Below are 22552 nucleotides of genomic sequence, written 5' to 3'. Positions count from 1 at the left end.
AACACATACGGGAATCAATACAGTTAAGAGGCTCAAACTCACGATAGACAGACAGGCTACTATTGAACGGTCCCACAGGAATAAACTACGCTTCCTCTATTTCCCTAATAACCAATCCTCAGTCCACTCTCCTCCCCAAGACCCCAAGGCCACGTTCTGTAGCCAAATATAGATAGAACTGTAACATTTTATTTGGATAGTCCCATATAGATGCTCTACAGATGGTCATACTATCAACAAACTCTCTGTTGATAAGCAACTGCTTGCTAAGGTTAGGGGTTAGGTTAAGAATTAGGGTTAGGGGAAGGGTTAAGTTTAAGGTTAGGGTTAGGACTGGGGTTAGTGGATAGTGAGTTGAAATGTTGTTGACAGTTATTGAACATTTACTGAACATCTACAAACCATCTACAAACAATCTACTTGGGACTATCCAAATAAAGTGTTACCGATAGAACTGCCATGAATAGAGCTGAGGTTATTATGACTCACTGCTAAAATAAAGGTTAAATAAATTCTAGGCCTACATGTTCCATATTCTACATGTTCCATATTCTACATGTTCCATATTCTGCATGTTCCATATTCTACATGTTCCATATTCTACACGCATTTTTGTTCTACATACATAGGGTATTTCTATCTGAACGTTCCAATAAATTGCGTCTTGCTGCTCACCGCAGAGGACATTACAATTCTATCAAATGGGCGTGTCAGCCGGCCTGTAGGTTGACAAAGGGAATCCCCAGGTGCAACTGCCAGGGGATTGTGTAGGCTATATAAAAACCATTAGGCTCGAGTAGGAAAGCCTACAATCATATCATAGCCTACTATAATGTGGCGCATTAAACACATTTAACTAGCAGATAGGCCTGTTGATCTTAGAGTGTATGCCTGTATTATATTCCAGTATTATAATAGGCCGCTAGATAAATAATAGATGAAGGCAGTGACGCCATCCTCCTACGCCCATACCGCTGTAAGCGAACCGTGCACCTTTGAATAAAGGCCTTCTCTTATCCATCCATTCTGATTTCTGAACCTATAGAATCACCCCATAAAATAAAATAAAAATACGATGAATGAACATATACGCTGTAACATATGGCATTCAATGCCTTCACCTGTGAGATTGAAATGGCCAGAGAAGCAGTAGCTAATAGCCTGTGATGAAGAGGATAGACGCAGGGGTGTGAGCGTTAGAGATGCTTTGTGTGTGAGTAGCCTATCACATCTAGCGGTAGAATATAATCAGACACATCATCGCCTTGACAACATAAACCTTTTTCGAATAAAACATGATATTACATTATTATTAACAGCAAATATCCGTGATTCTGTCCAATAGACGCCCTGGGAAAAATACGCACCTCTGTGGCCCGGCCAACTCAATAACGGGAGAAACGTCAACCGGTAAATCGCCCATGATAAATAAAGCCCGTCTTACCTGCGGATCCGTATGACTTCGCCAGTAGCCACCGGACGCTGGCGCACACCTTGGCTCGGTTGAAGTCGTACTGATCCAACGGTTTAATCTCCGGTACCGTGAATGTCTTCCTCATCTCACCCGCATCCTCCATAGCCCCGCAAGTCCACCCAGCCGCTCCGGGGAAGGAAGGATGGAGAGCGGAGGAGAGGAAGGGAGGGAGGGAGGAGGAGTGCAAGCGATCTACAAAGAGGGGTGTTACCGCAGCAGCAGCCGCAGGCGAAATAAATAAAAAATACAAAAACAGCGATTTAAATCCTCATTTTTGTTGTGTTGTTGTGCAGAACTAACGGTGACTGCTGTGCTGAGACCGTCTATGTCACCACGGCCTGATAATTAATGTTTTGGTCCTTATCGCCGCAGCTCCGTTATTCTGTGAAAGATGCGCGGTCACTTGCGACCTGAGGATGTCGGGTTGTCGTGGTATATTGATCCACGGAGAAAACCGCTTTTCAGGACATTATTTCCAGTCTTTCTGCTCTGCGAAGCTGTTCCATCACAGTAGCCCCCATGCAGTAGGCTGCTGCACGCGCATCCAGATGTAGGAGAGCCGCCACGCATTCATTGACCTAGTTTTCAGGTGCGGCTGTAGCCTACCGGTCCAGCGACCAATCGCACACGAGAACGAGACGCAGTAACAGAGAAGGGGCGGGTTCTTAGGATATCCTGACTAGCCCAGCCTAGGCATAGCCCGTTTCTACTTCTTCTTTTTCAAGGGTCTGTTCTGTTAATAAACGTCATGGATTGGTCTATTGTTGACCTATTTCAATAGGCTTTAGACAAATACGAGAACTACGCTATTATCGGTTAATGTCCTACAAAAATAATCAGGTGACTTTAACGTTAACTTAAAAATTCGCAAACAGCGCTCAACAAGGAAGTAAAAACGAAAGACCGTCAAAAGAACACCAGACGAAGAAAAATTCTCAGGTGAATATTTTTATTTTTCCATCTTTAGGTAGGAGGACAGACTTAGACTACTTATGCCATAATGTATACAGTGTATCTCTTCTCTAGGCAGGTTTATATTGACCCAGGTTTATTCGACAAAAGCAATCTAGCAAAAAAATATAATTGCGTCATGTGTAATGGAAACGGCAAATATAGGAGACGTTTTCAAAAGATCGACAACATTTTTATCCGTTCGACAGGTGTGGATTTTCCTTTTGTCGAACTTTCTTTACTGTGACAAATTATAATGGAAACGATGTTTCTTGAATAAATGATAATTACCGAATAGGCTACTTTTGAAGGTACGCGGGGCACGTGATGTCATCGCGTAACTATAAGCACCACTCCACATTTAATTCTAAAAGCCTACTGCTTGCAAAATAATTTTTTTCCAACTATAAAAATAATATTTATTTGCAGGACGAGGATTGTCTTGACTTTAAAGAATGCCTGAATTGCTTCGCCTTGCTTTTCTGGTTGGCTGGCAAGTTTCACCATCCAATTATTCCAGATCTAAAGGAGTGCAAGTTTCACCATGGCACAGCCGTGGCGATACGTTGGCACATGAGAATTATTAGAATATGGCAAATATTAGTCAGTTATTGCATTCTATCCATGCTGGCTTTCGCAGGCTACCTGAGACATTAAACAGATAAGTGGGAGGGCATACAGACTATCGCCAATTCATTAATGCGCTTATTTTTTTAAAGGTGTGATATCATTATGTACAGCTGTTTTTATTGAGACAAGATAGTTAATTGCCCTGGCAGGCAATTGTCGCATCTATTTTCTATGCGAACTTTCTAAATGTTGACAAAAAATAAGCTAAGTTTCCATCAAATTGGCAACAGATTTTAATGTAAATATTGTAAAATCTGCATAAAAACAATATGCGCATTTTCCCACCAGAGATGTGTTTCCATCAAATTGACTTGTTGTGGATAAAGGCTGTGTGTGATGACATAGTTGTTGTGGATAAAGGCTGTGTGTGATGACATAGTGCACATAACAATGCCTTTTGCGGTTAAATTCTCATGTAATAATACAAAATATAGAAAACTTAAATGGGTTTCCATCGCATTTTGAACTCTACTGATGGTTTTCTCACAAAAATGCTTTGCATAAAGCGGATGTGCCCTCTGGTATTGGCACCTGCGCTCTAGTCAACAGCTCGCAGATACAGTGCGGGTATAGCTACATGATGAGATTATTATGGACAAAAGAGCAAGACATTTTATATTTGTCAAAAAGCAGCCAAGCATCGATGATCATGTCACCAGAATAAGACCCTTGATATTTATTGGAAAGGAGCATCAAGCTCATCACCTTGCCGTTTCACACCGCAGTAAATGTGTTTTTACTTTAGATATTGGAAGTTCGCTTGTCAATAGCTCTCCGACCGAGGGTCCTAGGATGATGAGAGTGATATATCTAGATTCTTCAACGATGATGAGAGTGATATATCTAGATTCTAGAATCAGATGATGAGAGTGATATATCTAGATTCTAGAATCAGATGATGAGAGTGATATATCTAGATTCTAGAATCAGATGATGAGAGTGATATATCTAGATTCTAGAATCAGATGATGAGAGTGATATATCTAGATTCTAGAATCAGATGATGAGAGTGATATATCTAGATTCTAGAATCAGATGATGAGAGTGAGATATCTAGATTCTAGAATCAGATGATGAGAGTGATATCTAGATTCTAGAATCAGATGATGAGAGTGATATATCTAGATTCTAGAATCAGATGATGATATAGAGCAAGGTACACCCATTGTTTTTTCCTATAGTCGAACTCTTCCCTTAACAGAGCTGAAAAGGAGGCATTGTGCTGTTATCTGGTGCTCAGGTTGTTTAGGGATCATCTTAAAAGTGCAATACCGGTGATTGCATGTAAGCAAAAAAATATATGTTTTTGCATTCCCATTCAGGAGGGTTAGCCCTATATGAAGATTACACACACTACATCAACCAGCTCTCACAGTCTCACGTCAAAATTAAACGTTCATCCATGTTTCTCAAACGTCAAATTTCAAAGTGTTTAACGTTAAGTTTAGGCATTAACTCAACATTTGTAATGTTAGGGTTAAGTTTAGGCATTAAACCCGAAATCTTAAGGTTAGGCATTAACTCCGAATGGTTAAGGTAAGGGTTAATGTTTGGGATAGGCTTAAAACAAAAATATCAAACATAACTTTCTATCGCTGGATTCAAACTTACAACCTTTGCAACCTTTGGAATCGGAGGCAGACGCTTACACCCATCCACCATCCCCATTCACAACGCCCTAGCAAATCCGAAACCTACTTGAAGGTAACAGCGCTCACTGTTGCCCTTAGTGGACATCCTCAGACATGGATGGACGTCGAATACTGACTTGTATCACGGGTGACCTGGCTGCACTGCATAGGGCCTCCAGTCGCTGTAGGGCACAACATTTATATTAGTCACCTCTAACTACTAAGGGTGCTATATTTGACCCATTTACAAGGATACTTTTCAAAAGCTTCCTATCCAGGCGAAATGGAGATGTGAAACCACATCATGTGAAGTCACTGAACCCCCTCATCCAGTTCACCACGTCCCTGATTTTACATTCATATTTCCTGTGATAGGTCTGACTTTCAATACCTTCATACCCATATGACCTAAAGATGTACAGACCAAGGCGTCCTTCACCTCTCTTATTCCTTCCCCTTTGGTTCTATACAAATATTTTTCCTAGTACAACTTTGGATATTAATTCACGTACAGATCTAATATATCAATAGCATCCACATGACATATACATCTAAAACCACTTGAGATCTTTGACCTACCTTGTCCATAGTACACCCATTAGAATTGCTATCTTATATTGCATTGATTATATACCAATATTTCCTGTGTTAGGTCTAAATTTCAATAGCTCACTGTCCATATGCGCTACAGATCTACAGACAAGTGCGGTGGGTTCCTTGACCTCTCTTATCAAAGGTTCACCTTTAATTTTTTCAAAATTCCTCACCTTAGATTTTCCAGAAGTACACTGTACTCTACACTGAGCCATTTAATTAAATGATTTATGAGACAGGAGAACACATTGGGAGGAATCTTAGACCTTTCCTCCATACAGAATCTTTCAAGATCCTTGATATCCTTCGTCTGCGACTATGGACTGCCCTCTTCAATTCAAACCACAGGTTTTTAATGGGGTTCAAGTCCGGAGACTGAGATGGCCATTGTAAGGCATCAAAATGTGAAAAAAGGTTAAAGTGGGTGTAGTCTTTCTATAGGCACCGTATATGGACTCAGTCTGTGTGAAATAAAAGGGGTTGACGTGATTTCTGAATGCCCATCCTTTCCTCTTTCCCCCATACATACAACACCTGTAAGGTCCCTCAGTCAAATATTGAATTTCAAGCACAGATTCAACTACAAAGACCAGGGAGCTTTTCGAAAGCCTCATAAAGAAGGGTAGTGATCGGTAGATGGGTAACAATACAAATTCAGACATTGAATATATCTTTAAGCAGGGTCAAGTTAATAATTATGCTGATGTATTAAACCACCCAGACACATCAAATGCACAGTCGTCATTCTGAACTGAGCTGCAGGACGGGAAGCAAACTGCTCAGGGATGTCACCATGAGAGGCCATTGGTGATTTTGGGAATGAATCAACAACATTGTAGTGACTCCACAATAATGACCTAAATGACAGAGTGAAAAGAAGAATACAAATACACAGAATAAAAATATTCCTAAACATGCATCTTGTATGCAACAAGGCACTAAAGTAATACTGAAAAAAAAAATACACAACAAAGGAATACACCTTGGGCGTAAATGCAAAGCCTTATGTTTGGGGCAAATCCAACACAACACTGAGTATCTGCCTCCTTATTGTCAAGCATGGTGGTGGCTGCATCATGGAATGGGTATGCTTGACATTGGCAAAGACTGGGGAGTTGGTCAGAATTAAAATAAATATTGTGGAGCTAATCACAGGCAACATCCTAGAGGAAAACCTGGTTCAGTCTGCTTTACACCAGACACTGGGAGAGGAATTCACCTTTCAGCAGGACAATAACCTACAATACAAAGCCAAATCTACACTGCAGTTGCTTACCAAGAAGACAGTCAATGTTCCTGACTTTTGACTTAAATCTGCTTGTAAATCTATGGCAAAATTAGAAAAGTGCTGTCTAGCCATGATCAACAACACCTTGACAGAGCTTGAAGAATTTTGAAAAGAATAATGGGCAAATATTGCACAATCCAGGTGTGCAAAGCTCTTATGAGACTTACCTAAGAAGACTCACAGCTATAATCGCTGCCAAAGGTGCTTTTAACATGTATTGACTCAGGGGGGTAAATACTTATCAACGTATATTAGTGTTTAATTTTTTTTTTATGTTAGAATTTTTCTTCCACTTTTACATTACAGAGTATTTTGTATACTTAAATTCATCATCCCACTTTGTAACACAATAAAATGTGAAGAAATCCAAGGGGAGGTGTAGACTTTCTATGCGCATAATATTGGAAAGTATTTTCAGTGTTAGATTTCAAAACCACCTGGATATTTTTATTTTTATTTAACTAGGCAAGTCAGTTAAGAACAAATTCTTATTTACAATGACGGCCTACACCGGCCAAACCCGGACGACGCTGGACCAATTGTGCGCCGCCCTACGCGACTCCCAATCACGTCCGGTGGTGATACAGCCTGGAATCGAACCAGGGTCTGTAGTGACGCCTCTAGCGCTGAGATGCAGTGCCTTAGACCGCTGCGCCGCTCGGGATATAAAGCTATAGAAAAGTAGATCTGTACGTGAATTAGTAACCAAAGCAGTAATATGAGGACCAAAGGGAGGAATAATTTTAAAAAGGTGAACCTTTGATAAGAAAGGTCAAGGAACCCACTGCAATTGTCTGTAGATCTGTAGCTCATATGGATAGGAAGGTATTGAAAATTAGACCAATCACAGGAAATATTAATGTGAAATCAGTGCGATGAAAATGGCATTTCTAATGGGTGTACTATAGAGGAGGGAGGTCAGTAAGTGGTTTTAGATGCTTTTAAATTTAAATCTAATTTGGACAGCTGGGAGCTATTGAAAATGGGATCTGCATGTGATTTAATAACCACAGCTGTAATAGGATGAATATGAATGCATTTTGAAAAAGTAATACATTTACATTTACTTCATTTAGCAGACGCTCTTATCCAGAGCGACTTACAAATAGGTGCATTCACCTTATAGCCAGTGGGATAACCACTTTACAATGTTTTTTTATTTTTATTTTTATTTTTATGGGGGTTGGGGTAAGGGGGGGTAGAAGGATTACTTTATCCTATCCCAGGTAATCCTTAAAGAGGTGGGGTTTCAAATGTCTCCGGAAGGTGGTGAGTGACTCCGCTGTCCTGGCGTCGTGAGGGAGCTTGTTCCACCATTGGGGTGCCAGAGCAGCGAACAGTTTTGACTGGGCTGAGCGGGAACTATGCTTCCGCAGAGGTAGGGGAGCCAGCAGGCCAGAGGTGGATGAACGCAATGCCCTCGTTTGGGTGTAGGGACTGGGTGTAGGGACTGGGTGTAGGGACTGAAATGCTCACTTACGTTTGGGTGTAGGGACTGAAATGCTCACTTACGAGCCCTTTCCCAACAAAATAATACACTTTGATAATGTGGATTGGAAGCTATTAAAAATGATAATTATGACCGGAAATATTAATTTATAATCAGGAAGCTTTAAAATGGGAATTCAAATCAATCAAATCAAATGTTATTTGTCACATGAGCCGAAATACAATAGGTGTAGACTTTACGGTGAAATGCTCACTTACGAGCCCTTTCCCAACAATGCAGAGTTAAAAAGTAAGACAATTAGCAAAAAATAAATAAATAAATAGTAACACAATAAAATAACAATAACGAGGCTGTATACCGGTACCGAGTCAATGCACACAGGTACGAGGTAGTTGAGGTGATTGAGGTAATATCTACATGTAGGTAGGGGTAAGAGTGACTAGGCAATCAGGATAGATAATAGACAGAGTATCAGCAGCGTGTGTGATGTGTGTGACAGATTGTGAAAGTGCGTCTGTGTGAGTGTGTGTGTTGTGTCCATATGCATGTGTCTGTGTGTGTGTGTGTGTGTGAGCATATATAGTGTGTGTGTGTGTGTGTGTGTGTGTGTTGGAGTGTCAGTGTGGTATGTGTGAGTGTGTGGGTAGAGTCCAGTGAGTGTGCAAAGAGCTGGAGCAAGAGAGTCAATGCAAATAGTCAGGGTAGTCATTTTATTAACTGTTCAGCAGTCTTATGGCTTGGGGGCAGAAGCTGTTCAGGAGCCTTTTGCAAGGGCAAAAACCAAAACTTGCACCCCTTGGGGTCCCCAGGACCGAGTCTGGAATACCCGGATGATAAAAGCTAGCCTGTACTGCAGGTCCCTGTGTGTTATGATAAAGGATAGCCTGTACTGCAGGTCCCTGTGTGTTATGATAAAGGCTAGCTTGTACTGCAGGTCCCTGTGTGTTATGATAAAGGATAGCCTGTACTGCAGGTCCCTGTGTGTTATGATAAAGGCTAGCCTGTACTGCAGGTCCCTGTGTGTTATGATAAAGGCTAGCCTGTACTGCAGGTCCCTGTGTGTTATGATAAAGGATAGCCTGTACTGCAGGTCCCTGTGTGTTATGATAAAGGATAGCCTGTACTGCAGGTCCCTGTGTGTTATGATAAAGGATAGCCTGTACTGCAGGTCCCTGTGTGTTATGATAAAGGCTAGCCTGTACTGCAGGTCCCTGTGTGTTATGATAAAGGATAGCCTGTACTGCAGGTCCCTGTGTGTTATGATAAAGGATAGCCTGTACTGCAGGTCCCTGTGTGTTATGATAAAGGCTAGCTTGTACTGCAGGTCCCTGTGTGTTATGATAAAGGATAGCCTGTACTGCAGGTCAATGTGTGTTATGATAAAGGCTAGCCTGTACTGCAAGTCCCTGTGTGTTAGGATAAAGCCACTAGCCACTGTCTGTAAGATTTCCATTCATTTAAACTAATGAAAAATAGGAAATAAATAAATGAATATTTACAATTATCTTACCATGCCATAACCAATGAACTAAGGACCTATTAGCATACTCAAATGTTTCTGTTTTTGTTGTCAGACTTGCTCCTAATGTTGTCTCTCTGTCTCTCTCAGGGGGAGGAGACTGACTGTCTGATATCATGGATCAGACTCCTCAGTCCCTCGTTCGAGCCCAGGACTCTGGTCCTTCGCCCTCCATTACGTCTCAACCTGTTCCTCCACCGTCCTCCATCGTGGCTCAACCTGCTCATCCACAGTCCTACATTATGGCTCATGGTGGTTCTGTTGTTGTTGCACCCCAGCTTGTTGGCTGCAATGTTACAGGTTCAGTTTATCAAAATATCAGTGTTACTATGCCTTCACATGGTGCTGGTAAGACAATTATTTATTGTTCTTTTTGTTATAATAGAAAATAATACCAAAACAAAAACAAAACAAATTACAGAAATGTTGATTTATTTGCATAATGACCTTAACAAATGAAGGTAATAAAATGTATAATATATATTTTTTTTTAGATGAAGAAATGATAAATGTGCTGGACAAAAACAAGTCCAACATGAGGAAGAAGTTTGGGAGCATCTTTGAGGGGCTTGGAAAACGCGGAAACCCAACACAGCTTGACAAGATTTACACAGAGCTCTACATCACAGCTGGGGAGAGTGAAGGGGTTAACAGAGAACACGAGGTTTGGAAGATACAGAATACGTCTCGAACTAAAATATATCAAGAAGATGCAATCAACTGCAATGATATCTTCAAACCCTTACCTGGAGAAGAGGTATTCATTAGAACTGTGCTGACGAAGGGCATCGCTGGCATCGGAAAAACAGTCTCAGTGCAGAAGTTCATCCTTGACTGGGCAAAAGGACGAGCCAATCAGGATGTAGATTTCGTCTTCACCCTTCCATTCAGGGATTTGAATCGAAACAAATACGACCAGTACAGTCTGTTGGAGCTGCTGAGTGACTTCCACCCTGAACTTTCAGATATAGAAGACACAAAGAAGGTGGTCGACGGTAAAGTCCTGTTCATCTTGGATGGTCTGGATGAAAGCCAACTTCCACTGGATTTCCATAACAACAAGAGGTTGTCTAATGTAACCAAGACAACATCAGTGGACGTGCTGCTGACAAACCTCATCAAGGGGAATCTGCTTCCTTCTGCTCTCCTCTGGATAACCTCCCGACCAGCAGCAGTTGATAAGATACCCTCCGACTGTTTTGACCGTGTAACAGAAGTTCGGGGATTCAACGACCCACAGAAAGAAGAATACTTCAAGAAGAGATTCAGTGATGATGAGAACCTGTCCAGCAAAATCATCTCACACATAAAGACATCAAGAAGCCTCCACATCATGTGCCACATACCGGTCTTCTGTTGGATTACTTCCATGGTTCTTGGGGAAATGTTGAGCAAAAAGGACCATGGAAAAGTCCCCCTGACTGAGATGTGCATTCGTTTCCTACTCACTCTGACAAACATGAAGAACAAGAAGTATAATGGGAAAAACAAACCAGATCCTCGTATTCTGTCAGAGTCTGACGTACAGATCATTCTGAAGCTTGGAAAACTAGCCTTCCAAGACTTGGAAAAGAGCAATCTGGTGTTTTCTGAAGACGATCTGAGAGGGTGTGGCATTGATGTCAAAGAAGCCGTCTTGCTCTCAGGGATGTGCACAGAGATCTCCAGAGAGGAGGACCCAATGTTTCAAGCAAAGATGTACAGCTTTGTGCATCTCACCATTCAAGAGTTATTTGCAGCACTCTATGTTGCTTACTCATATGCCAGTGAAAATGTCAACCCATTTTGTTTAAGAGACTACCAAGAGCTACCAAGAACAAATTACAGTGATTCTGGAGACACATATTTTGGAGACAGGGATGATGACTACAGGGATGATGGCTACAGTGATGATGGCTACAGGGATGATGACCACAGGGACGATGACCACAGGGACGATGACTACAGGGACGATGACTACAGGGACGATGACTACAGGGACGATGACTACAGTGATGATGGCTACAGGGATGATGACTACAGGGATGATGAGTACAGGGACGATGACCACAGGGACGATGACTACAGGGACGATGACCACAGGGACGATGACTACAGGGACGATGACTACAGGGATGATGGCTACAGTGATGATGGCTACAGGGACGATGACTACAGGGACGATGACCACAGGGACGATGACCACAGGGACGATGACTACAGGGACGATGACTACAGGGACGATGACTACAGGGACGATGACCACAGGGATGATGACGATAGGGACGATGACTACAGGGTCGATGACTACAGGGACGATGACCACAGGGACGATGACGATAGGGACGATGACTACAGGGACGATGACTACAGGGACGATGACTACAGGGACGATGACTACAGGGACGATGACTACAGGGATGATTGCTACAGCGAGGATGAAGACTATAGGCCACAATACAGAGGTTCTCAGCAGCAGCAGAAAACACTGCATGACTTGCAGAGGAGTGCGGTGGATGAAGCTTTGAAGAGCAAGACCGGTCATCTAGACCTCTTCCTCCGCTTCCTTCTGGGCATCTCACTGGAGTCCAATCAGATCCTCTTGAAATGCCTACAGCTCCAGACAGAGGGAGACAAAGAGAGTATCCAGAATACCATCCAATACATCAAAGACAAGCTCTCAGACGAAAAACAAAGACAATATCCATCCCCAGAGAGGTGCATCAATCTCGTCCACTGTTTGATCGAGTTGAACGATACCTCGTTTGTGAATGAAATTAACCTCTTAACTGTTACGGCAAAATGTAGATTTCCACGTAAATAGACATACCCAAAAGTAACTGCTATTCATGTGTAATTACATGATTCTGACATGCAAAAACTTGGTATATTTGGAAAGAAGACATCTGGAAGATTGTGAGGAAATGATCAGAAGATAGATAGGAGTTACATAGTTCAGAATACACAAGATCAATCACACACAAAATAACCGTTTTTTTATTTCTTTTATTTTCAAAGTCATATTTCAATGACAAATCAAATCAAATGTTATTTGTCACATGCGCCGAATACAACAGGTGTAGACCTTACAGTGAAATGCTTACTTACAAGCCCTTAATCAACAATGCAGTTTTAAGAAAAAAAGAAAAAAAAGTGTTAAGTAAAAAATATAGAAGTAAAAAATAAAAATAGCAAACCATTAAAGAGCAGCAGTAAAATAAAATAACAGTAGGGAGGCTATATACAGGGGGTAGCGGTACAGAGTCAATGTGCAGGGGCACCAGTTAGTCAAGGTAATTGAGGTAATATGTACATGTGGGTAGAGTTAAAGTGACTATGCATAGATAATAAACAGAGTAACAGCAGCGTAAAAAGATGGGGTGGGGGTGCGGGGGCAATGCAAATAGTCTGGGTAGCCATGATTAGCTGTTCAGGAGTCTTATGGCTTGGGGGTAGAAGCTGTTAAGAAGCCTTTTGGACCTAGACTTGGCGCTCCGGTACCACTTGCCGTGCGGTAGCAGAGAGAACAGTCTATGACTAGGGTGGCTGGAGTCTTTGACAATTTCTAGGGCCTTCCTCTGACACCGCCTGGTATAGAGGTCCTGGACGGCAGGAAGCTTGGCCCCAGTGATGTACTGAAGAGGGGGTTGGGTGGGGTGTCAGATACAAGCTACAGTACCAGTCAAAAGTTTGGACACACCTACACATTCCAGGGTTTGTCTTTATTTTTACTATTTTCTACATTGTAGAATAATAGTGAAGACATCAAAACTATGAAATAACACTTATGGAATCATGTAGTAACCAAAAAAAGTGTTAAATAAATCAAAATATATTTCATATTTGAGATTCTTCAAAGTAGCCACCCTTTGCCTTGATGGCAGCTTTGCACACTCTTGGCAAAGACATCAAAACTGGAATGACTAACACTAAACCTAAACTTTATCTGTACAGTGACTCACATAGGTGTGAAGCACACACAATGCAAACAGTAACACTTTGGAGACAAAGGTAGAGGTGAGAACCACAACATTTTAACAATGGCCATAAGAGTTTAGTGGCCTCTCCAATGTTACAAGGATGAAACTTAGAACATCAAACAGTGAACTAATATGAAACATAGACAATAACTACTTTGGAGTTATATAACATTGAAATGACTTGTTACATAGGCCTATGTAAACTAAATCCAAAGCACAAAAAGCTGACAACTTATCAAAAATGAAATACATATAGTAAATTAGCTATTTAAAGTCATGAAAATAATTTACTTACAGATCTAAAAGTGGATCCAATCCTTCTAGAAAGCAATCTTCGTCGGCCGAGTCGAAATCCTCGTTGTCCAAATCGCTCCCCTGATCCGAATCCGACTCCAGTATTTTATTCAAAGCTTCTATGTCGGTATACTTATTCATAGCTGCCTTCTTTTTAGGGTTCTGTTCGATATTCTTAGTTTTTACCTATTTACTTCTTCTTCTTGAGAAGCCATCTTTTATGCTAAAGCGATTAAATTAAAGCGATGAAATCTGTTTACAATATAATGTAGCGTGCTCGGTGCGTCTCGTCTCTGAGCCAGGTAGCAATAGTTCGCAGCACGCATAGAAGGTTCTAGAACTTGCTTTGTCCCACCCAGGTCAACTGCATATCCCTGGAAAGCTTATCTCGTTGGTAATGGATGCTTACAGCACGTAAGTAGGCATCGTCATATTTTTTAATGCGCAAAGATATAGTCACTCGGTGGACATTCAATGTTGCCATTAAGTCATACATCATCAGATAAAATAGGCTAGATTTGTTCTTACCAACCTAAGGATTAATTTGATACCCCCCATGTAGCTATAGCTCAAACAGACCAAATCGAAGCTTACCTTGTAAGATGTTTGATGTTGGGTGTAAACGTTGTATAAAATAAACATTTTGACTCTCGGGGCTGGTGATCAATAATGGTAGGTCACAGACAGACAAATAAGACATTCATATGATATGTGGAGTCCCGGCTTTCAAGGGCAAACACAAGTCCAACATGAAGAAGAAGTTTGGGAGCATCTTTGAGGGGCTTGGAAAACGGGGAAACCCAACATTGCTGGACAATATTTACACCGAGCTCTACATCACAACTGGGGAGAGTGAAGGGGTTAATAAAGAGCATGAGGTATGGCAGATTGAAGATACGGCTCGGACCAAAGCATTTCAAGACCATGCAATCAACTGCAATGACATCTTTAAATCTTTAGACCCTAAGACAGAGGAACATAATGACAAATCCCAATCCAAACAAGCGGTACCCGTCAGAACTGTGCTGACAAAGGGAATCGCTGGCATTGGAAAAACGGTCTCAGTGCAGAAGTTCATCCTTGACTTGGCAGAAGGAATAGCCAATCGGGATGTAGATTTTGTCTTCGCACTTCCATTTAGGGACATGAATTTCATCAAAGATGACTACAATCTCTTGGAACTCCTGAGTGACTTCCACCCTGAACTAACAGATATCAAGGATGCAAAGAAGGTGGTCGACTGCAAAGTCGTGTTCATCTTGGATGGTCTGGATGAAAGCCAACTTCCACTGGATTTCCATAACAACAAGAGGTTGTCTAATGTAACCAAGACAACATCAGTGGACGTGCTGCTGACAAACCTCATCAAGGGGAATCTGCTTCCTTCTGCTCTCCTCTGGATAACCTCCCGACAAGCAGCAGTTGATAAGATACCCTCTGACTCTTTTGACCGTGTAACAGAAGTTCGGGGATTCAACGACCCACAGAAAGAAGAATACTTCAAGAAGAGATTCAGTGATGATGAGAACCTGTCCAGCAAAATCATCTCACACATAAAGACATCGAGGAGTCTCTTCATCATGTGCCACATTCCAGTCTTCTGTTGGATTACTGCCATGGTTCTTGGGAAAATGTTGAGTGAAAATGACCATGGAAAAGTCCCTAAAACTCTGACTGAGATGTACATTCGTTTCCTTCTCACTCTGACAAGCATGAAGAACAAGAAATATAATGGGAAAAACGAACCAGATCCTCGTATTCTGTCAGAGTCTGACGTACAGATCATTCTGAAGCTTGGAAAACTAGCCTTCCAAAATTTGGAAAAGAGCAATCTGGTGTTTTCTGAAGACGATCTGAGAGGGTGTGGCATTGATGTCAAAGAAGGCTTCTTGCTCTCAGGGATGTGCACTGAGCTCTTCAGAGAGGAGGACCCAATGTTTAGAGCAAACAAGTACAGCTTTGTGCATCTCAGCATTCAGGAGTTCTTCACTGCACTCTATGTTGCCTACCTCTTTGTCAGTGAAAATGTCAACCCGTTTGCATCAAGAGAGAACAGGCTACCAAGATCGAATTACGGGTATTTTGGAGAAGGTGATGACTTCAGTGAGGACGAAGATTACAGGCCACAACCCAGAGGTTCTCAGCAGCAGCAGAAAACACTGCATGACTTGCAGAGGAGTGCGGTGGATGAAGCTTTGAAGAGCAAGACCGGTCATCTAGACCTCTTCCTCCGCTTCCTTCTGGGCATCTCACTGGAGTCCAATCAGATCCTCTTGAAATGCCTACAGCTCCAGACAGAGGGAGACAAAGAGAGTATCCAGAATACCATCCAATACATCAAAGACAAGCTCTCAGACGAAAGACAATATCCCTCCCCAGAGAGGTGCATCAATCTCTTCCACTGTTTGATTGAGTTGAACGATACCTCATTTGTAAATGAAATTCAAAGGTTCTTGACATCCAAAAACCCTGCTGAGAAGAAGCTGACGCCTGCACAGTGCTCGGCGATGGCATACGTACTCTTGATGTCAGAGGAAGTGTTGGACAAACTGGACGTGAGAGAGTACAACACGTCAGATGAGGGGCGTAAGAGGCTGGTCCCTGCTGTTCGATGCTGCCGAAAGGCTATGTGAGTTGAAGTGTTGATGTGTACAGTATGTCACTGTATGTCTTATAGCCATTTTAAATCAGTCCTATACTACATCCACATCTCCCATAATAAACGTCTCTCCTCTGTAGACTAGCGGACTGCTGCCTTACAACGAGTTGCTGTGAAACGGTGGCATCTGCACTACAGCTGCCCGACTCCCAGCTGAGAGAGCTGGACCTCAGCGGCAACGCCCTGTTGGACCTGACGTCCCTCTCTGTTGGACTGAGGAGTCCCAACTGCCGACTGGAGTCACTTAACCTCAGCCATATCAACATGGAAAGACCAGGACCAGAGCTGTGCTGATGGGTCCTCACAGCCAGCCACTTGTGTTGAGGTAAGTGCTATGCCTGGAACAACACACAGCAGAACACTTTTCAACAGTCCGTAACCTTCCAAAATCTACTCTGGCAAAGAAAACAAGCAATAAATATAATGATAAACAACTTTAAATGACGGTGGTATGCATGTTGGCAAGTTTGAACAATTCAATAATTTTTTTTTGGGTTGTTTCACACAGACTCACCAGTTGTGATCTCAAAGATGACATTTGTGAAACCGTTGCCTCGGCTCTCCAGGCAGCTGGCTCATGTCTGACAGAGCTGGATCTCAGCTACAACAAACTGACAGACACAGGGGTGAAGCAGATCTCCAGTGGTCTTATGAGTCCACACTGTAACCTGAAGATACTGAGGTGAGTAATGAACATGTTTTTAAAGGGGAAGGTCAGGATCAATAGAAGGGAAATGCCTGCAATTTTCAAAATTGTCAAATCAACTCCATATGTGGTTTGACATTCGTTGATTTGTTCATTTATGTAAAAACATTGCACACATGCCCCCATCACTTACCATTAATTGTTAGCTAGCTTCTTAGTCTCTGTGGTCGTCTGTAGCTCAGCTGGTAGAGCATGGCGCTTGTAACGCTAAGGTAGTGGGTTCGATCCCCGGGACCACCCATACACAAAAAAGAAAATGTATGCACGCGTGACTAAGTCGCTTTGGATAAAAGCGTCTGCTAAATGGCATATTATATTAGTCCAGGATTTGGCTTAATGTATCTTGAAACTGGCCCTATAGGTTAATTTATTATTGATTAAAGACAGCTCCCCTTTACATTTTTTTCATGTTGGACAGACTGACTGGTTGTGGGGTTACAGAGGAGTCCTGTGGAAGTTTGTCCTCTGCTATAGCAGTCTGTCAGCTCGAGGAGCTACGTCTGGGCTGCAACAAACTGGGAGACTCTGGAGTAAAGCTGCTGTCTGCTGGACTGATGGATCCACACTGTCAGATACAGACTCTGGGGTGAGAAATAAACCGTTATGTTTAATCTTCCACATGTTACAGTAGAAGAAACCTTTTATTACCGCATTGTTAAAACTATACCGTAACAATGGAAACACCAAGAGAACGTAGCGTTAAATTCTCTCCCTTTTTCCCCTCCCAAGGCTAAGGGAGTGTAATCTCTCCAGACGTTCCTGTGTCTCCCTGGCTCCTGTCCTGTGGTCATACTCAGTACTGAGAGAGCTGGACCTGAGAGACAACAGCCTGTGGTACTCTGGAATGAGGCTCCTCTCTGCTGGACTGAGGAACCCCAATTGTGCCTTACAGACTCTTAGGTAGATTACACATTTGATATTGTGAAAGCATACTGTAAACTTCAGAAAACAGTCAAATAAGAATGATTGAACTAGTGAACTGCACTGCACTTAAATGGAATTTAAACGTTTTAACTTAAAAAATATATACTCTAGCAGTTGTTCATTGTTTTATGCTGTCTCTTCTCTCTGTAGGCTTTCTGGTTGTCTAGTCACAGAGAAAGGCTGTACGTTTCTTGCCTCTGCTCTGGAGTCAAATCCCTCCCACCTGAAAGAACTGGACCTGAGCTTCAATCACCCAGGAGACTCCGGAGTGAAGCTGCTCTCTGCTAGACTGGAGGATCCACACTGTAGACTGGAGAAACTCAGGTAAAAGGAAATTTAGTTGATTTGACTTTTGCTTCTGTTAACACCTCATTGCTCAATGGGCTTTCAAGACTCTAGTTTATATAGTGAAATCATCAAGGCAATCTCCACTGTAATCAGGTTCAATAGGCCCTACATGACTCTTTCTTTGTCCCACAGTTTGGACCATGGTGGAGAGTCCAGAATCAAACCAGGCCTGAGGAAATGTGAGTCATCAAACTACATTTAGGAAAAGAAAGCTGGCTTTTTAAGCACCTAAACTTTTATAAGCAAATTGTGAAAATAACATAAAACACATGTTTCTGTTTTTCTGCCTTGTCTTGCTACAGATGCCTGCCAGCTCAAGCTGAACGATATGTCAGCAGATAGTGACCTGACTCTGTCCGAGGACAACACGAGGGTGGTGAGGAGAACGCAGGTTAACCGATATCCTCATTTGGATTTCTCGGATTCAGATGACTCAGATCGGACAGAAGAGTTGGATAAGTGGGCCAAAGTACGCTGCATGGAGCCACTGTCTGATGGCCGTTTCTACTGGCAGGTTGAATGGACTGGCTGGGTTGACATTGGGGTGACATATACATCCAGATCGGTTACTGAGGCGAAGAGGTCTTGGGGGCTTTTCTGCTGCAATGAACAGTACACATTTATTCATAATATCAGGTTCTCAGTTGTGCCAGTACCCAGGCCGGACCCAAAGTGTATAGGAGTGTATCTCGACTTTCCGGCTGGCGCTCTGTCCTTTTACAGCGTCTCCTCTGGTACACTGACCCACCTGTACACATTCCACACCACGTTCACTGAGCCCCTTTACCCTCAGTTCAAAATCATGTGTGATGAGAGGGAGATATTTGGCTCAGTTAAAATCCAAACTCTGTGAATGAAAGCAGCCATCACCAGAGTAACTGACAGACACATTTTTTATTAATTTTATTTCTGTAATTAGATTTAGTCTGTGTTTTTTGGGGGGAGATTTTAATTGAACTTTATTGATACCCAGGTGGGAAATCGAAATGGTATAGTCACACATTACATACATTGATGATGTAAATAATGATTAATGTCAATAAAGTTTTGTATGGAACTGAGAGTCATGTTGTTGTGTCTCTGTCTGATATCAAGATGACATCCACCTGTCTCAAACAGATCATCACTCAGAGTGATGACATCAACCTGTCATCACAAATACACCTTCACTCAGAGAGATGACATCCACCTGTCTCATCACAAATACACCTTCACTCAGAGAGATGACATTTACATTTACATTTTAGTCATTTAGCAGACGCTCTTATCCAGAGCGACTTACAGTTAGCACATACATTATTTTATCGAACCAACAACCCTGGCGTTGCAAACGCCATGCTCTACCAACTGAGCTACATCCCCTGCCGGCCATTCCCTCCCCTACCCTGGACGACACTGGGCCAATTGTGCGCCGCCCCATGGGTCTCCCGGTCGCGGCCGGCTACGACAGAGCCTTGATTCGAACCAGGATCTCTAGTGGCACAGCTAGCACTGCGATGCAGTGCCTTAGACCACTGCGCCACTCGGGAGGTGACATCCACCTGTCTCATCACAAATACACCTTCACTCAGAGAGATGACATCCACCTGTCTCATCACAAATACACCTTCACTTAGAGAGAGGACAATGATGTTTTGATTAGAAAATGTTATGTAATAAATATTTACCATTCACACATCGTTCAGCTTTGGGTGGAAATGATCTTTGGAAGTTGTTTGTTTATATTTTTATTATAGTTATCATGTTTGATTATTAATATGGTTTTAATGATTCATTTGTGTAAAAGGGGGGGGTGATACTACAGAGTGATAGAGGAAAGAGAGAGAGCAAGGGAGGGAGGAGGGGGAGAAAGGGAGAGTGATAGAGGGAAGAGCGAGGGAGGGAGGAGGGGGAGAAAGGGAGAGTGTTAGGCTGGGTGGGGGACTCAGGTGCAGAGACGGACACACGGACAAAGAGGGTGAATTAGGATGTTGTTTATTCAGCGTGTTTTTGGCAGAGAGAAACAGTTCAGGGTGGAGTAGCTTCCGGCCGGGGTAGGAGCTGAGTGGGGTGGAGAGCCAGTAGTCCTGAGAGCTGGATGACGAGGATATCAGACAACAGAAGAGCAGGTTGCGGCGTGGGAATGGCAGGCAGGCAGGCAGCAGGAACAGACGGGATCTGGTCGAAGGAGAGACAGGTTACAAACGTGGCAGAAAACAACTATAATGCTGAGAGAGTAACAACTAAACTGAGATTGCTGTACGGAGCCAAGTTACCACAGGTGGTGTAGGAACGAACTGGCGCTGGAGAGGTGTCCAGCCCGGGTAGATAACTGCTGGTTGATTGGTGACAATGAGCTGCAGCTGGATGTAACTGATCTTGTGAGAGAATGGCCACGCCCCCTGACCTAGATCCTCTGACTGGGCTGCACAGCAGGGGGAGACAGACACAAACAACACACACAGGGAAAAAAGGGAAAGGAACACAAGCGGGGACAGGACCAACAGTGCCGGACCGTAACAGTAACCCCCCTCAACGGGCGCCACCCGGCGACCCACCCGGCTTGTCAGGGTGGTCCCTATGGAAGTCAGCCACCAGCTGCGGATCCAGTATAAACCGTCGGGGAATCCAGGACCTCTCCTCGGGACCGTATCCCTCCCAGTCCACCAGGTACTGATTCCCTCTTCCACGCCTCCGGACGTCCAGCAGTCTCCGCACCGTGTAGGCTGGATGGTGCGCAATACAGCGGTGGCGGAGGGGGATCCACAGGCGGACACAAAGGGCTGGAGGAGACCAGCTTCAGCTGGGACACGTGAAATGTAGGATGGACTCTCATGGCCTGGGGAAGCTTCAACCGAACAGCCGAAGGGTTGATGATGGAGTCGATCTCGAAAGGACCCAAATACCGGGGCGACAGCTTACGGGAGTCAGTGCGCAGGGGGATGTTGCTGGAGGAGAGCCAGACTCGCTGACCAGGCTGGAACTGGGGAGCGACTACCCTGTGCCTGTCCGCCACTCTCTTGTTGCGCTCTGCTGTCCGTAGAAGGGCCTCACGGGTGTCCACCCACACCTTGCGGCAGCGACGAAGGTTATCCTGAACTGACGGGACGGTTAACTCCTTTTCCTGAGACGGGAACAATGGCGGTTGGTACCCCAAAGCCGCCTCAAATGGTGAAAGGCCGGTGGCAGATGAGGTGAGGGAATTGTGGGCATATTCGACCCACGGGAGGTGTTTGGCCCAGGTGGACGGGTTCTGGGATGTCACACAGCGTAGAGCAGCCTCCAGGTCCTGATTGGTCCTCTCAGTCTGGCCATTGGACTGGGGATGGAAACCTGATGAGAGACTGACAGAGGCACCCAGAGCAGAACAAAACTCCTTCCATACCCGAGAAATGAACTGTGGACCTCTATCGGACACTATGTCCACAGGTATTCCATGGGGACGGAATACATGTAGGACAAAGAGGTCGGCTGTCTCACTGGCAGACGGTAATTTTGGTAATGCAACAAAATGGGCAGATTTAGAGAATCTGTCCACGATGGTGAGTATGGTGTCATTACCCTCAGACATAGGAAGTCCAGTGACGAAGTCCAAGGCCACGTGAGACCAAGGACGACTCGGGACTGGGAGAGGCCGCAGCAGGCCCGAAGGAGCCCGGTGGGAAGCCTTATTTTGGGCACAGATGGAACAGGCCGCCACGTACTCCCGGACGTCAGTCTCGACGGATGGCCACCAAAAGTGCCTCTTCAGTAGCGACAGTGTACGGTTCATACCAGGGTGGCAGGAGAAGCGCGAGGTGTGGATCCAGTTGAGCACTTGCGGCCGCACGGCTGCGGGAACATAGAGAAGGTCGGGGGGCCATCGGCGGTCCAGGTTCCGACTCTTGTGCCGATCGGACGAGGGACTCGATTTCCCAGTGAACAGCCGCCACCAAACAGGAAGCGGGCAGAACAGGTTCAGGATTGCTGGAGTCTTCATTGTCTGTAAACTGGCGAGAGAGAGCATCAGGCTTGACATTACGTGTGCAAGGACGATATGTTAAAATAAACTTGAACCTGCTGAAGAACAGAGCCCATCTGGCCTGACGGGAGTTTAGCCTCTTGGATGACTGGATGTAAGCCAGGTTCTTGTGGTCTGTCCAGACT

The 22552-nt window shown here is 43.7% G+C and overlaps 3 protein-coding genes across 3 annotated transcripts in view; 2 read left to right on the top strand and 1 right to left on the bottom strand.

The window, feature by feature from the left end:
- LOC121561602 (calmodulin-regulated spectrin-associated protein 3-like) overlaps positions 1–2068 on the bottom strand; it is a 35309-nt gene extending 33241 nt beyond the window's left edge. The window contains 1 exon segment of the mRNA XM_045216868.1: positions 1445–2068. Within this exon segment, the coding sequence (XP_045072803.1) occupies positions 1445–1577 (133 nt within the window). The 5' untranslated portion in view covers positions 1578–2068.
- A 7971-nt stretch (positions 2069–10039) lies between these two features.
- LOC123485743 overlaps positions 10040–22552 on the top strand; it is a 32374-nt gene continuing 19861 nt past the window's right edge. Inside the window, exons 1-9 of the mRNA XM_045216870.1 lie at positions 10040–10532; positions 11052–12283; positions 14522–16419; positions 16530–16736; positions 16958–17131; positions 17574–17741; positions 17885–18055; positions 18560–18606; positions 18730–18896. Of these exons, the coding sequence (XP_045072805.1) occupies positions 10040–10532; positions 11052–12283; positions 14522–16419; positions 16530–16736; positions 16958–17131; positions 17574–17741; positions 17885–18055; positions 18560–18606; positions 18730–18896 (4557 nt within the window). The remainder of the gene's footprint in view (positions 10533–11051; positions 12284–14521; positions 16420–16529; positions 16737–16957; positions 17132–17573; positions 17742–17884; positions 18056–18559; positions 18607–18729; positions 18897–22552) is intronic.
- LOC123485737 (ribonuclease inhibitor-like) lies at positions 16695–19490 on the top strand. The gene is made up of 7 exons (XM_045216867.1): positions 16695–16774; positions 16958–17131; positions 17574–17741; positions 17885–18055; positions 18230–18403; positions 18560–18606; positions 18730–19490. Exons 1-7 carry the CDS (start codon positions 16743–16745, stop codon positions 19278–19280), a joined length of 1317 nt encoding a protein of 438 aa, XP_045072802.1. The 5' UTR covers positions 16695–16742; the 3' UTR covers positions 19281–19490.

Source organism: Coregonus clupeaformis, unplaced genomic scaffold (assembly GCF_020615455.1).
Source record: "Coregonus clupeaformis isolate EN_2021a unplaced genomic scaffold, ASM2061545v1 scaf0835, whole genome shotgun sequence".
NCBI classification, from domain to species: domain Eukaryota; kingdom Metazoa; phylum Chordata; class Actinopteri; order Salmoniformes; family Salmonidae; genus Coregonus; species Coregonus clupeaformis.
This window is presented reverse-complemented; position numbering and strand designations above follow the sequence as displayed.

Coding starts and splice junctions, on each gene's coding strand:
- LOC123485737 (XM_045216867.1), top strand. CDS start 16,743: ATGGGTCCTCACAGCCAGCCACTTGTGTTGAG. Junction 17,132..17,573: donor TGTAACCTGAAGATACTGAG/GTGAGTAATGAA, acceptor CATGTTGGACAG/ACTGACTGGTTGTGGGGTTA. Junction 18,404..18,559: donor TGTAGACTGGAGAAACTCAG/GTAAAAGGAAAT, acceptor TTTGTCCCACAG/TTTGGACCATGGTGGAGAGT.